This window comes from Patella vulgata, chromosome 7 (assembly GCF_932274485.2).
Source record: "Patella vulgata chromosome 7, xgPatVulg1.2, whole genome shotgun sequence".
NCBI classification, from domain to species: Eukaryota; Metazoa; Mollusca; class Gastropoda; family Patellidae; genus Patella; species Patella vulgata.
The window spans coordinates 14,384,386-14,401,074 of NC_065885.2; the positions used below are offsets into that span (position 1 = coordinate 14,384,386).

A 16,689-nucleotide genomic window follows, 5' to 3' on the forward strand; every position below is an offset into this window, starting at 1 on the left:
CTGAATGTCTGCTTCCACCTAGGGTGATATTGTAGACAAAATTAGCTTTCTAATTTGGCTTTGTAATTAAAAGAGTTAAAAGAGAAGCATGACTTGAAGGTTCATACCTACTCTTCCTCCCTCTACTCAAGTCGATTGAGTCGATATATAACTGCTGGATGTAGTTACGGCTTGGTGCGCCTACTATTGATAATCTTGCAAAAACATCTTGATAATTGATATCAATAAATAAGTAGATTAAATATTTATAGTACAATATTATTATGACCTTTAAGAAAACTTTGAGCTACATAATACCTGTGTTAAATATTGATGGATGAAATGCCATCTGTTGTGGGGTGTTGGGTGGCCAAATGTGCTTGTTGTATCATAAGATCTGTCATTGAGTCAATTGGTGTGGTTTCGATTCCCTGCTTGTTCGTGACAAGGAGTAGAGTCACTTGTCTAACCTTGTGGGTTTTTTCCGGGTCCTCCGATTTCCTCCCACTGCTAAAGACCCCCTACACGCAAGCGATTTATTGAATTAGAATTGAACCATGTATTGGTGTGGTTTCGATTCCCTGCTTGTTCGTGACAAGGAGTAGAGTCACTTGTCTAACCTCGTGGGTTTTTTCCGGGTCCTCTGATTTCCTCCCACTGCTAAAGACCCCCTACACGCAAACGATTTTTTGAATAAGAATTGAACCATGTATTGTGTGGAGTGGAAGTTAACCCCATCTCTCTCTCTCTCTTTCTCTCTCTCTCATTTTGGTTGCCAGCCAGGAGGTTCTGAGATTGATCCCAGTGGTGGCCAAGACAGTGTTGTTTCCCTTCTTCAGTGCTACAGGACTGAGGCATCACTTAAAAATCCCTGTAACAATAGGAATTTGATGCAGAACAAGGAGAAGCCAAAAACAAATGGTGCCCCACTCCAAAATGTGCCGTCATAGCTACGCTACTGAACCTAAAATAAAGAGATCCTGTACCTCTAATGAATTGGACTTGAACTTAGAAAATCTTTAAATTTGATTTGGTTAACCTACTGATGAACGACCCCGTGTTATTTCAGATATTGCCACGTTTACACTATAGATTAGAAAACTGTAACTTCGGCAAGAAATGTGACCACATGCACCATGTTTCATATATGAAATGATCGATGTACGCCTCCGCAAATATAACAGTAACTCCACTTTTGATGTCATATTGACATGTGACCTTTAAACAGTTGTTGATTGGACCTATTTATCAATAAACAAATAGATATACAGAGGCGGATCCAGAAATTTTCGCAGGAGGGGGTTTGCCAGATTCCTGTTAAGGAAATTTGACAGTTGACAATGCACAATGTCATCATCGTCTCCAAATTACATAGGCATACATACCCACTGAGAGAGAAATCCAACACCCCAATTGACATCAACTTTTATTGTGAATTAATAGGATTACATTGTGATTCAATTTCATTGATGCAAAGCATTAGTTGTAATAGCACATATGTCTATATCATTATCTCACACTTTGATTGCCCATCCCATATGATGATAAAGGACAACGCACACAACATGACACTTTTCTCGTAAAAGTGTTGTTTTACAAAAAATATTTTATGACCCCCCCCCCACACACACACACACCACCTCGGATCCACCCCTGATATATCTGTATTGACTGCTTGCTATCGATGGATTGATTGATACTCAACTTATCCTAAAATTTTCACTTGCACAAAAAAAATGAACAAATTGATTTCCTAGGTATGGTTTTTTGAATAATGGATTTTATAAAATATAAATCAATTTTTTCTGTCTAGGTTTTAAATATGACTACAAACAATATTGAATTTGTTTTTATTTATTTATTTTTATTGCAGTGAATTCATTTCATGTAAACCACCATAACTTCTGAATGACAAATATATACATAGTTCTAGATTCTGATTTGTTTTTCACATATAGAGCATCAATTTTGCTGACTAGCTGATTTAATTACTGCCTTGTGCATCAAACCTTCCATATTGTGAGTGAAAGTTTAGACTTGCTTTCAATTGTGTATGTAGGTTCTTTGGGAGTTAAATATAGAAAAATCATTATTAAATACTAAAAATATTGGTTAATTACTACAATTTAGGAAGTGCACTGGCTTCTTTGACTTATATTGTCTGCAGAGGATCCCAATTTTTTTTATAAATATTCAATTCATCATATCTTTGTAAATGCTGAATGAATTCAAAGAATATTGGACTGATAGTTCATTCAGAGATTTAGCTTTCACAATAGGGGGGGTTGGATGGTCGAATGGTTAGCATGTGCGTGCTGTATCATAAGGCCTGTCATTGAGTCAACTGGCATGGTTTCGAATCCCCGGTTGTACGTGACAAGGAGTAGGGTCAACTGTCCAACCTCGTGGGTTTTCTCCGAGTCCTCCGGTTTCCACCCACTGCTAAAGACCCCTAAGCGCAAGCAAATTATTGAAATAAAATTAAACCATATGTTAGTCCCAAAATGACCCTTGTTTGTGTCGAGTGGACATTAAACCCCATTGCTCTTCCTCTCTCTCTTTTGGCATATTTTCTCTTATGAGCCTTTTGGCGAACTCCTAAACCTGACATCTTTGCAGTCATGAATTTCAATCTAAAGATTTTACTTGAATAAGGGTTGGGAGGACCAAGCTTAACTGTGTGAAGTCTATAAAGATAGTGAATTGGCAAATATATAACTGAGAATCGGACAGAGGAAATCGGATAACATTTATAGTGAAAGTAGCATTTTAATATGTTGTATAGAGTTGATATTTTACTTAGCCCATATTTAATTTTCGTTTGAGGCGTTCAGATTCAGTTATTTTTTTGTCCCGAAATGACCTAGTTTGTGTCAAGTGCACGTTAAACCCCATTTCTCTCTCTTTCTCTCGCTTTCACAATATTGTAGTTTGCAAGGGATTCATTATCTTTCAAAAGATGACTTTAGATAATGAATGTGTTGGATAATAAGTAATTTTGGGGTGGTGGAGTATAATTTGTTCTATTAAATCCGGGGGTTGTTGTGGAATGAGAAGTGGTCCTGTGTCTTGTGCTTTGGATAAGAATTTATTTATTTAACAAAATAACATCATTTTTTTTCTTTTTTTTTTTCGTTAAAATGAAACTCAAAATCTACAAATGTTACCTGAACTATTTCTAGCTCCCAAAAGGACATTTATTATAATGGTGGGAAGTGGAGTTGGCTATTCTACTTCTAGCAATATCCTGATAACATAAATCATGTGAAAAATCATGTAAAAAAAGCATGTCATGATATTTTATGTCATCTTAAACTATGAATGGGTCAAAAGATAAATAATTTAACGTGTTCCCTATTTTCTAAATTTAGATATATTTAAAAACCAAATTTCATACATGTACATTACTGTACATATTATGTCCAACATTAAGATATAATATAGTTTTGAAAAAAAAAAAAAAAAAAAAAAATACAGATGTTAAGCAAAAATTGAGTGATACTCTTCCACAAAAATGTACTGTTATTTGATTTTACTAGTAAAAATGGCAATCTTTTGGGGTAATTTAACATAAAATTTATTCAGATATTTTACAGAAAGAATAACAGAAAATTAAGTACAAAAAACTATGTTTTTTTATTTTGTTTTGCTTATGTCAGTTGAAAAGGTTATTAATAAAACAACTCACTATAAGTTTGAATGGCATCTACTTCAAAGCAAAAGTAAAATCTACTTGAAAAATCTAAAGTGATATCTAAAGTGATGCATATGCTGATATTTGAGAAATATCAAATAAAAAGTTGACTGAGAATACAAGAGTTTGCAAAGCATGTGACCAGAGACATAATATCATGAAGGTTGTGGAATGGAATTTGGTTTAAAGTCTCCTTAACGCAGATCTTTGGTCAGTTTGACTAACATGTGATAAGTTTCATTTCTATGGTTATTTGTGCAATGCTATATTGAGAATTTTGCCAGAACAGGTAGGTTTCCGACGACGTTTTTTTCATATTCCTACTGCCAAGGGTTCTGCTACCTTTTGCCTCTACAGAAACTTGAACCCTGACCTTATCTAATCTGTTGCCCTAAAAACATGACTGCCTCAAAGCCTATTCAGGATAAAACAAAAATGTAAGATGTTCATTTGGTATTAAATTGAGAAAAAAATTACTGCAAAAGTTCAACTTCATATTTATAAGTTCTATAAAACAATAGTAGTGCAGTTTTATTTGTGAAATACAGTAGACAAACGTTGCAAGATCGTGTGTCCGCATAGTGCTGTGCTCTCTACCGATCTGGTGAGAATGATTGTACGACTTCTTTCAATGTTATAACTCCTTCCGGCCTTTCTTGAGCAAACGTCAAATCGATAGCGATCAAATCTGTACTAAACTGATCTCATTAGCGTAATAGTGACGTTGACCTACAACATTTTACTAGCCATTAGATTCAATGATAGATAAAATAATCATCTATCTCTTTTTACTCTTGATTATCTACATGCAGCGGGCGGGCATCAAGTTATCAGATGCGTGGTGTATTTATATACTGGTATAGAAATAATGAACAGTCAGCGTGAATATGAGTGAAAGTGCTAAATACACATTAAATTATTTCTACTCATTGTTTTAACCTCTATGGACTGATTACAATAGGTACGAGAGGTTAAATGGCATTTCACAGCTTTGACAACTGAACCAGATTTATTTGATGTAATTTTTGTACTGTATGGCCCAAATAGATATCTCATTTATACAAATGTTTTAAATTTTTAATTCATATTTGAAAAGAAAATGAATTTGTCTAGAATATTTGGTATCTCATTTGTACAAATCTTTTGAAATTTGAAATTCGTAGTTGAACTTGAATTTGTCTAAAATATTTGAATTTTTCTAGAATATTTGATGTATACATTATGAAATTTCTTATCAATGGTTTTGAAGGAAGGTTCTGGTCATAGGCTTTATCTGAGGTATAAGAATAGATCATTTCTGATTATTTAAAAAATATAAATTGACATATTTGACTAGGCGTGTGCCCAAAGCATAAAGCTGAAGGTTAAACATGTGTCATTATTTCCGTGAAAGGGATAAGTTAGTAATTTTTAGGCCTATGCAGTAATGTTTTGGAATTTGAACAATAATTGATGCACACTTTCTTAAATTTGTCTTTTTTTGTGTTTTGATATGTTTTTGTCTGCTTTTATTTGTATGTACAACAACACTTGTTTATTTAAGGGTTACTTTTTATTTTCTTTGATTTACAAATGACACTGTCATTGTCGTAGGTCGGGGAAACCCCCCTATGCATGATGGTCTAAGGAACGGCATAGGTTTAAGGTGTATTTAGATATAGTTTAACATGGTGATGTGTGTATTTAACAGTTGTCAATCTGTGTGCCACGCCTGCCTCGTTGACTATTTGGCTTTGATTTAAACCAGGTAGAACAAGGTGTGTAACAAAACAGGTGGGAGTGGGAGTATTGACTCCGGTGTCGTTACTGTTTTTACCTCCCTTCTTTGTTAGCTCTTACTTTCTCCTCCCTTTCTCACCCAAGAATCATTTCTCAAAGTAAATTAAATCATGTTAATTATTTAAATGATTTTGTTTGATTTTTTCTTGTTCGAAAAAAGAAATTACTTATGATAAAATGCAAATCATTAAAGTTTTGCTTTAATGAAATACTATTCTCCAAACTTCAACTGTCAAAGGAATCTTTTACAAGCACGATCATTGTGTGCAAAGAATTGTGTTTTCCATTCCATCAAAAGGCAAATTGGGGGTTGGGTGGCCAAATTGTTAACACGTCTGCGTTGCATCATAAGGTCTGTCACTGAGTCAAGTGGTGAAGTTTCGATTCCCCGTTTGTATGTGACAACCTCGTAGGTTTTCTCCGGGTCCTCTGGTTTCCTCCCACTACTAAAAGTCCCCTACTTACAAGCAAATTATTGAAATAAAATTGAACCATATGTTAGTCACATAAGGGGGTTGGGTGGCTGAATGGTTATTGCATGTGCGTTGCATCAAAAGGTTTGTCATTGAGTCAAGTGGCATGGTTTCGATTCCTTGCTTGTGCATGACAAGGAGTAGGGTCACAACCTCATGGGTTTTCTCGGGGTCCTCCAGTTTCCTCCACTACTAAAAGACTCCTATGCGCAAGCGAATTATTGAAATAAAATTGAACCATCTATTAGTCATATTAGTGGGGTTGGGTGGCCAAATGGTTAGCACGTGCATGTTGTATCATAAGGTCTGTCATTGAGTCAAGTGGCATGGTTTTGATTCCCCACTTGTACATGACTCGGAGTAGGGTCACCTGTCCAACCTCATGGGTTTTCTTTGGGTCCACCAGTTTTCTCCCACTGCTAAAAGACCCCTATGCGCAAGCATGTTAGTGCCGAAATGACCTAGTTTGTGTTGAGTTGGTATTAAACCCTATTTCTGTCTCTCTCTTCTTAGTATGTAAAAATAAACAAAAGAATGTTCACATCTGTAAAAAAAATCAATAACGCATGTACATTAAGTCAATATATTTTATTGTACAACATAACATGTGTATTAAACGACTAAATATTTTAATGTGTAGACAATATTGGTGAAATATTTGAATATATGTAGACAATAATGGTGACATATTTTAATATACAGATAATAATAAAAAAAATACAAAAAATTCCTTAGCAAGATAAAAGTGTCTAGTTGTTTTGATGGTACAAAACACCATGGTGAACATAAAAGAACCGTTTGAAGACAGTTTGAATTCTGTGACAGAAATGCTGCTGTTAAGGCAAAAATTTAATTCATAGCACATGGCATTAGTCTGATTGGTACAGAATAGTAGGACTGATATCAACGTTGGACTGAATCTTATTTTTCACCCCATCCAAAAGACTAAACACATTTCCCTTTTTAACTCCAAATGAGTTGGCTAAGATTACTCGGAACCAGGTAGGGTTGTCTGCCGCATGGTGGTTCGTTCGTTCGTTAGTGGCTGTTAACGTCTATTTCCACCAAGGGTGATAACACAGGCAAATGTTACCTAGTAAACTTTCTAGAAGAACCATTCAAGATTGAGAGGCAAGTCCAGTGTAATGTAGGCATGGGGTAATGAACAACGAAATACGTGGCCCCCATCACTGTAGCTAGAGGCGCAGTGTGCCCTTTGGGAAACTGTTTCTTATGGAACCTTGGACTACATCAGGGAAAGGATCTGACAAGGTTCCACTAGAAAGTTACATGATTATACTATTTAAAGAATGTTTTGTAGAATGATAATATTACAAATGTTTTCAAAGACTAAAATGCATTTAGGATCCAGCTTCCTTCCTCACTAATGTATACTTTAACTTTGTGAATTAATATAGTATACGAAATTAATGTTAAAAGATAACAGCAGATGTAGAATTAATATAATGTCAACATATAATAATGTCATTATTTACATAAAATTTGTTCAATAATGATGTAAATATCTCGGAAGAAATAATGATGAGAAAATACAGCCGTTTATAGCATATTAAGACAAAAGTTCTTATTTGAAATATGACAGAAAAAAAAACATAATACGTTTGAAATACATTAAAAAATAAATATAAAAAGGATATCTCATGTAAAAATGACAATAATGACATAAAAATAACATGCAGTAAAGTTGAAAATATATGGTACACAGTGAATTAGTTATTAGTTTAACAGCAAATATATAAAGCCACACATAACACTGTATAAATCATGGTAAAACTGATTAAGCCCTCGGGATATCCAGGTTTGAAAAAATGTGTGCATTTTTTAGTTGGTTTACATCTGTGCAGAAAGCGTAATGTACAATTTAGCTATAACTAACATCAGGTGACTTCCACTGCACTATTTTCTGCTATTTTATGCAAGAACTGTCACAGCAATTAGATTAAGCCTTCTCGTAGCCACTCTATATTCTTAAGAAGCAAAGACAATAAAAGAAAATTGATCTTGCACCACCACACTGCATTTTATATGCATCCAGCGGACAAACGCGAGAGTGAGAGAGTTATGTCACAGTGACATTTTTTTGAGTATTACGTAATCAGTTAGGGAAGAGAAGCCAGTAGTTATTGGAGGGGTGGAGTGATATAGGCAAGGACTGTATTTTTTACTACACAGTTTTTTATGTGTATGTTGCAGGGATCGGAAGGGGTGATGTCGGCAACAGGACCTAACAGTAATGCAGGTAAGTGATTTCTCTTACGTCATTTCATACTCAAATATTTTTTTTTATGAGAAAGCATGTCGACACATAAAGGTCACTTGCTTTTGTGAATTGTAGTGTAACGTAGGTTGTAGATCCAAGTCTCTCTCTCGTAATAGTATGGCGAGTGATTGGATCTCTGAAACTACTGCACCTGCATTTGTAAGCAAATTTAATTGCAACTGGCCTGCACATGCGCTAAAATAAGATTTAAAATGCCTTTACGATTGATTTGGTTGAAGAATGAAGTACAGCAACAATGGGTGAGTTAATTTTGATAATAACGGGCCGGTTTCTATGGAGTATTAACAGATTTAGGTTAACTACTGATAAGAATTATGTCACTCGGGCTATAAATAAAGTGTTTTCATTTGAGGTTCAATGTTACATGTATTTGACAGTGGTTGGGTTAGAGCAGAGGAGGTCATATGAAGCAGGTTTTTTTTTCTCTGCCTCAGGTCACTGAATCCACTAGTACATATTATGTGATACAGTACCAGCCATATTTTATTGAAAGCATATCATGTGTAAATATTTACTAAGCTTTTTAACGGCTTTAGAAATATCTGGGTGAATTTTCGGCTGTCTGACTGGCTGATAGAGGGGAGTGTTATTGTATGTAGGCTGGCATATCACCCTGCTCACGAATAAACAGTCAAACTGCATGGTAAAAATAGTCTAGACATACATGTAGTAGTGTTTTCACATTGTTTAGTCGGTTACGTGACCCTACTTTCCTTGGATCTATAAATATTTGATTTTTAAATTACTCATAAGACCACCGAAGCTTTTACTATACATTAATTTGATAAAATTATAAAGTAAGAAATAAGTATGCATAGTTCAAAAATTAGAATTTGGGCCAAGAGTTCGAAGAAAAAAAAAATGTCACTATTGATTTCTTTATATGTTGAAAATGATAAATGTTAGTAGAACATGTCAGTTTTGATGAATTGATAAAAAAAAAAGGATTGAACAAAAAAAAAAAAAATAGCCCCACCCCCTCCTCCAATTTCATGTATTGTACATTTATATATAACACATCACACCTCTAATATTTATGATTTTGAATTAAAATTCTCTCTGTATAAAAAATAAATTTTAAAAGTTTCTTTTTCTTGTATCTCATATGATTTAGTAGCAAAATCCAAATTCAGTAACTGGTTTTTGGCTGCTATGCAGAATAACTAAAAACAGAAAACTATTCAATAAAAAAAAGAAAAGAAAATTAGTCAGAACAGAAAATAGTATATTTGTGAATATTTGCCAAAGCGTTCACAAATCTTTTTTTTTTTGCTCACAGAAACGATACTGACAAAAACGGAACGAAAAATGTCTCTTCGCTTACATGTGAACAAACAAACTTAATCTGGCTTAAGATGGGTTGACAACTTCTTTTAATTAATCCATTCACTTCAATCATCAACAAATGAATTAACCTGAAAAATCTGTTTGATCTCCATCTAACTTCTGTCAATTTCAATGCAATTTTTTTTCCTAAAAGGAATTTAAAGGATTGAACATTTTAAGAATAGAGATTTTACAAATGACTTTTTGCTTGATTGATCAAGTTGAATATACCAAACACCAAATACTGTATGAATTTTTGCTATAAATTAAATTAGTGTGTTTTGGAAGAAATCGCTGTGTATTTGTTTATGCAGTTTAAGAGAGCAAGGTTATTGTATTTTTCTGGGTTTTTTTTTATGCATTTGGCAATTGTAGGCTATGTTTAGTGGAATAAGATCTGCGGGAGTAAGAATATTATTTATCTTGGTTCAAAACCTGCTTTTTAGCATAGCTCTGACTTTTTACATATATTTTTGTTGCCAAGATTCAACAAAAGATTAACCTAAGGTCCTGTTAAAGTTCATGATAGCCTACAAGAAACTGTTAAGATAATTCGTACAGTTAATAGCAAAAAAACAACATTTATTTTAAACTGTTAACTGCATAAAAACATTTGTTCTAAACTGTTAACCAGCTTAAAAAAATCATTATGCAATTAAAAAATGTACCACACAGAAATAAATTCTTGCATTTGGAGAGTTTTTGAAACTGAATATTATGGAATGTTCTCTTATTCTTGGATTTCCAGGCACTGAACAACCAAAGCTTTTGAATCTAAATATTGATAAGATGATTTCTTGGTTTGGAAATTCCTTTTTTTACTTCTTTCTTCAGTTTGTATCACTTCTGTGCTCTTTTCCTTAGTTTTTGTTTATCAGAAAAAAAAGTTGATAAATATATGATATACTCCCTTTTTTTCTTTCTTACAGTTATATAATTTTTTTCGATTGTCAACTAAAAGATGTTATCTTTAAAATTGAAACTGGAAAAGTATTTATTTTAGAAAAAAATGTATTTACAATGAAATATGAATGAGATATTTTATGAATTAGCATACATTCTTGACACAATACACAACTGATTCTAGAAGTGGAAGGGATCAACTGAATCCAGGAGTAACTTGATCTTTTGAACTGATACTGTAGTGAAATACCAGTAGCTGATGTACATAAGATATTTTGGAATTTAAAAATGATTTAGGCACTGGTTGTATTGGATAAAACTTTTTTTATTTAGCTTTATTTTTTTAACATATTAAGACATTGATATTTCTTTGCATAGACTTAGATTGCATCAATTTGTACTCAAATTTGGAGAAATCATTAACTTTATGAATTAAGATTAAATAAATTTCCACAATTCAAATGTTAAATGTTTCATTGAATAGAAAGGTAATATTAACATTTAACTAAAAATGAAACACTTTGCAAAAAATTCACTTGGTTTACCAAAATATCGCCCCCGCCATGAAAGTATGATGTAGATACGAAGTTATATCGCCATCACATTTTTTATCCTTGATGATTATTTAACTTTTTTAAAAAATAAATTTTTTCACTTATTCATTGTCAGTTGTAGACAACACCCATTACTGAACCAAAGGTTATTCAATTTACTCAACCCATCGTTTTTATCTGCTTTCCACGAATTTTTTTTGCCTTAGTTTTATGTATGAAATTTTACACTCCTAAATTGTGAGAAGATAGAAAGTAATTGACAAGTCAAAAATACCGTCTAACAAACACAGGAATTGCATAAGACAAAAACAAGTTCCTAAATATAGATATGAATGATGATGTCACCGTTCATGTGACATCATGATTTTACATGAAAGTTGTGTAATTTGGTTTGAATTCTGTTGAATTATGATTAAATTTTTATAATAAAGCAGGGCCTTTTTTAACGTACCTCTCGATAAAAAATCTGTGCTTTGAAGATCTGAAATGTGTGCTTTTAAAAATGTTATGTATCCTTGTAAAACTGGGAAGATTGTATCGGGAAACATAGCTATCATTATGATCATCAACCACTTTCGATTTCTGTTTCAAAACTTTTGTATTGTGACGTATTCCCACCAACACCTAAAGCATGAAGATAATATAGCAGAACAATCGTCAGGTGCAGATGACAGTGAAGATTCGTTTGCCTTCGGATGTTTCTTTGGATTGTTAATGATACTGACACTAGGTTGTAAATAAAAATATGTTAATTCTGTTATATTTTGGTTATAAAGGTGTAAGTCTAATATCGTGATATCAGAAGTCAAATTCTGGAAATTTTTCATGGAACCCCAAAACACAGAAAACCATGAAAACCTTAAAATAGGCCCAGTAATAAGGGCATTTAAATCTTAAGATTTTATCCTTTTGTATTTCCAGCTATCTCGAATCCGTTTCATGCCATTTTTTTCCCCTTGTCTTCTTATGATTGGTTGGTGCAGAAAAGCAGGATGTTAAACCACATGTATTTTCATTTCATTTTTTATGCTTTTCAATTAAATAGAAGTATAAATATTTTTTATGCTTTTCAATTAAATAGTAGTATACCTATTTTTTGCTACATGAAAATCATCTATATTATTTTATCTACAGGCAATACAGTCATATATTTCATAACTCGTTTATCATCTTTTACACTGAAACAGAACTAAAATTCACTTGGTAACAGATGCAATACATGGATAGATTGGAAAACAACTGCTATTAAATTTCAAAACTTGCGTATTTAGAAAGCCAAAAACTTCCCAATGAGCGTAACTATTCTTGTTCTTCTTTTAAAATAATATCAAAAAGCAATCTACTGTATTCTTTTTTTATCAAAGTCCCACTTTTCTTAGTAATTCAGATGACAAATGGTCGTTAACCAAACCTGTCATCCATGGGTGAAAAAAATGGAAAAATTAGTATAATAATTTAAAAGTTGTTCAACCACAGAGAGTGATGTATTCTGATGTTTTCTGTGCAGAATGATAATAAATGGAAAGATGTATCGTATTCTACCTAATTGTTGTGCTATGTAGGTGTCAAGTCCAGCCTCTTTATCAGTTTTTGTTTGCGATGACATTATTTACGGAGAAACATATGTTACAAAACGGCTCATCAGTTGATGATTTCTCTGTTTGCTGGAAAAGTTTTTTCGGCAGTTTATGTAATTTAAAACGTTCATCTGAAAAATAAAAAAAAATAGGTACGTGTGGTTATTTTGTGCTTGATGTGAAATTAATCTGGAGAAATGATTAGCTATGCAGTTAAGGGTGATAACGTTTCTCTTGATAATTTAGATTAAATAGTCAGAAATAGATAAAATTACCTTCAATAATACATTTTTTATTCGGGATAAAAGATATACATTTAATTATTAAAGGATTTAAATTTTAAAATTAGTAATTTAATGTCGTTTAACTTTTTTATATCAATTCAATACATCTCCTTCAGAAGGTTAATTTATCTTATGTCTTTAATCAAAAATTCACTGACCATCTTTTATGTAAATGGCGTAACAAAAGTTATTGTCTCGGTTGCAAAAAGCTAAAATTGTTTTTTTTTGGAACTCTCCATGGTAATGAAACAAACCAATTCCCATTGAATGACAATTTCAGTTGGCATATGAATTTTCTAGTACATACTCTAGAACTCTGCAGGCATTTTTAGTTGTGGGAAGTCACTTAATTAAGCTGAATAAATTAGTCAGATTTTCTCTTACTGTTTCTGAAATGTATCTATACAAATATGGAAATACATGAAGCTGTTCTGGTAGCGTGTGCTTCTGTTAAGATTTCAGATCTGGGTCTACTGGGGATGGAGTAGGGATATGTATAAATCATCCAATAAAGTATATAGTTTGACTGTCACATTGGGGATTATGTTAAGATTTAAAAATTAGGCCTGGTAGGGGGTATATATAAACATGGATGCAGGGTGGTTGCTATACAGGGGTGCATCTTTATCCCCAACACCCACCTTCAGTTTATTTTGTGGTTTGCAATGTCAAGATATTTAATCGCAAAATATTGTCAATAAAATAACCAAGTTAAAAACATACAGGAAAGATACAGTTACTAGATGTTGGTGTTAATAGATACAGTTACTCGATGTTGGTGTTAATAGATACAGTTGCTCGATGTTGGTGTTAATAGATACAGTTGCTCGATGTTGGTGTATACCAATTATGTTGTATAATATTTATTATATTTTACAGTTTACTAAATACACATACATAGAACACCATTAATATAGAATATCTAATAGTGTTATTCTGTCACACCTTGTAATATACAATATCTAAAACCACACCTATTCTACTGTACAGTATCTGTAGTTTAATGAATACACATTCTGTTCACACCTTTTAATAATATAGTGTATATCCTACTATGAAATATCTAATAAATACACACATACATATGTATATATAATTCACCAAAATATAGTGTATATTCTTTTATAAAATATCTGCAGTTGAATAAATACTCATATATACATATATAGTTCACATAATATTCAAAAGTGTTTAGTTTAAAAGCTAAATATACATCATATACTGGATAGTTTTAAGTATATTCTTAAAAATCTCACAGTTAATTAGCTAAGTCAATCTACATCCTCTGTCGTGTGTATATTCATAAACATTACAAAACAATTTTAATTTTAGATGTTAATCATACATTAACTACTGGATAGTACAAGTATATTCTTCAATAACTCAGTACATTATGTAAGCCAGTATACATTTGCCTGTAGTGTGTGTATTCCCAATACACAATGAATATATATTATAATGAATATACACCCTCCTGTAGTGTGTGTATTCCCAATACACAATGAATATACATTATAATATACCATGAGCATATATTATACCATATATTATAATGAATATACACCCTCCTGTAGTGTGTGTATTCCCAATACACAATGAATATACATTATAATATACCATGGGCATGTGTTGTCATAGCTTTATCATATTAAGACTTTTTTGACAGTGAGATAAGTGATAGTATCATGACAAGAAGATGAATGTTTAGGAGAATTTATGTTAAGCCTAAAAAATATAACAAGCCTTGACTTTTCAAACACAGGATTTCAAATACTACAGAGTAGAACAAAAATTGGTTCACCGTGAGAAATTTCTGGGAACTGTTTACCTTGTCTGTGATGTGCATGTGTGATACACTAGCATGCCTGTGCATTTTCTAGGCTATATTTGTTTACTGTTTGTTATGCAGAATGCAGTAATTCTGTACTTACTATTAAAGAGAAAAGTAATTTTTTTTTAAATTTTAATTGTGATAAAGATGAATAAATTAATTAAGTTTAATGTTAATATCAATATTCACCATGTATTTAATATCAATATTCACCATGTATTTAATATCAATATTCACCATGTATTTAATATCAATATTTACCATGTATTTAATAGTGAGTGCAGGAGAACCACACCAGACATAAACAAATACACAAGACAAAATGCACAGTATACACAGGCATTTCAAACAAAAAACAATTAAACATATATCAAGTGAATTATAATACGGAAAGCTATTCACATATCTCCAGTGATTTAGGCAGGAACAGCAGTTTCGGACTGATTTGGTCTGTCTAAGGATGTACTGGTATTAATACATCACTTTTCTCTAATTTTCTTCACAGAACTTGGGTAGTCAATAGTTACATGTACTAAGTACTAAAGAGTTAATCAAATTGTTTAACACTTGGTGGGGTGGTTTATTGGGGAATAAGAAAAATATGTATCATTTTTCAAAACTTTTGGATCATACATTTCGAATGCAACTGTTGTGCTTTTTGCAGTGTTCATAGTTTTGGGTTTATATGTTGTTGTTGAAAATGATTATAGAGGTTAGTATGGAAGATTTTGCTGTTGGTGGGTTTATTAGGGGGCCTGACAACCCTTTTATATGCTCATTATTATATGATTGTATATCAGATGACAACCTTGTATTCATACCTTCCTTAGGACACCAGATATTTAATTGTATTCTCATCATGGTTTGGATACATTTTGATGCATTATGCATATGACCTGACTTTCAGACGTTTTTATTTTTTCAATTTAGTTGTGTGTAGCATTGTTTATAGGCCATGCGGAAAGTGTGTGATAGACAACAATATATATCACTTTAATAAATTATGTCTGTTAGCGACACCCACAGTTTAAAATTTTTTGTTTTTTCTAGTCGGGCGGAACGACCTTTTTATAAATATTCAGTTTACTATCATGTAAATGTAGACACATATATCTTATAACATTTATGTCTGAGACAGCTTGAGTTCCGCACCACTGACTATTCATGTTAATAAAGGATGTAGGTTATTATTACACACCTATCTCCATGTATGTGACAGCCTTTATATACTTAGCTCTATTTATGTGACTGTCTTTACATACACAAGCGACAAGTCAATGACTTTTGAACTATGTGAATAATTTATAATATTAAGAAAACAAAGGTCCTATCATGTAATCGATTCTAATGGAGAAATTTTGTCAGAATTTGTCTCTTGGATCTGGAGCTTGCGACTGGGTACACTCTTAACACTTTTACAACTGATCAAAACTGAATTTTTACTAGTTGCTGCCAATTGGTTATAGAGTTGAGAACACTGACACTGGAACCAAATTTTTATGTCGCCTTGTCGACAGTCGCTGTCAGTTTGTGTTTTTTTGAAAACTTGATGCAACCAGTTACTGTCAGTGTCAGTTGCTTGTTTTTTGATATACAAAATAGGATGAAAAAACCCATTTCATTCATCCATTGAAACTTTTGATGTATGCATAGCATTCAAATCAGTTGTGCGTATTGGATGTGATTTATTCCTTTAGTTGGTGGAATGGTCTACGCTGGCCTGTAAAATCTCCAGTTATAGCATATTTACAACTGATCAAAACTGAATTTTTACTAGTTGCTGCCAATTGGTTATGAGTTGAGGACACTGACACTGGAACCAAATTTTTATGTCGCCTTGTTGACAGTTGCTGTCAGTTTGTGTTTTTTGGAAAACTTGATGCAGCTAGTTACTGTCAGTGTCAGTTGCTTGTTTTTGAATATACAAAATAGGACGAAAAACCCCATTTCACTCATCCATTCAAACTTATGTTGTGTGCGTGGAATT

General features: G+C 32.6%; 1 protein-coding gene and 1 long non-coding RNA gene across 10 annotated transcripts in view; one reads left to right on the forward strand and one right to left on the reverse strand.

The window, feature by feature from the left end:
• The window catches only part of LOC126828583 (zinc finger protein rotund), a 191,782-nt gene that overhangs the window by 100,018 nt on the left and 75,075 nt on the right, over nt 1-16,689 (forward strand). For 5 of the 9 annotated variants that reach the window (XM_050558436.2, XM_050558437.2, XM_050558438.2 and 2 more), the window contains exon 3: nt 8,140-8,185. In XM_050558436.2, the coding sequence (XP_050414393.1) occupies nt 8,140-8,185 (46 nt within the window). Of the gene's footprint in view, nt 1-8,139; nt 8,186-8,239; nt 8,467-16,689 lie in introns of those variants that run through there. The other 4 variants (XM_050558442.2, XM_050558445.2, XM_050558447.2 and 1 more) reach the window with 1 other exon arrangement.
• LOC126828587 (uncharacterized) overlaps nt 1-16,689 on the reverse strand; it is a 110,940-nt gene that overhangs the window by 79,754 nt on the left and 14,497 nt on the right. The window lies entirely within an intron of this gene.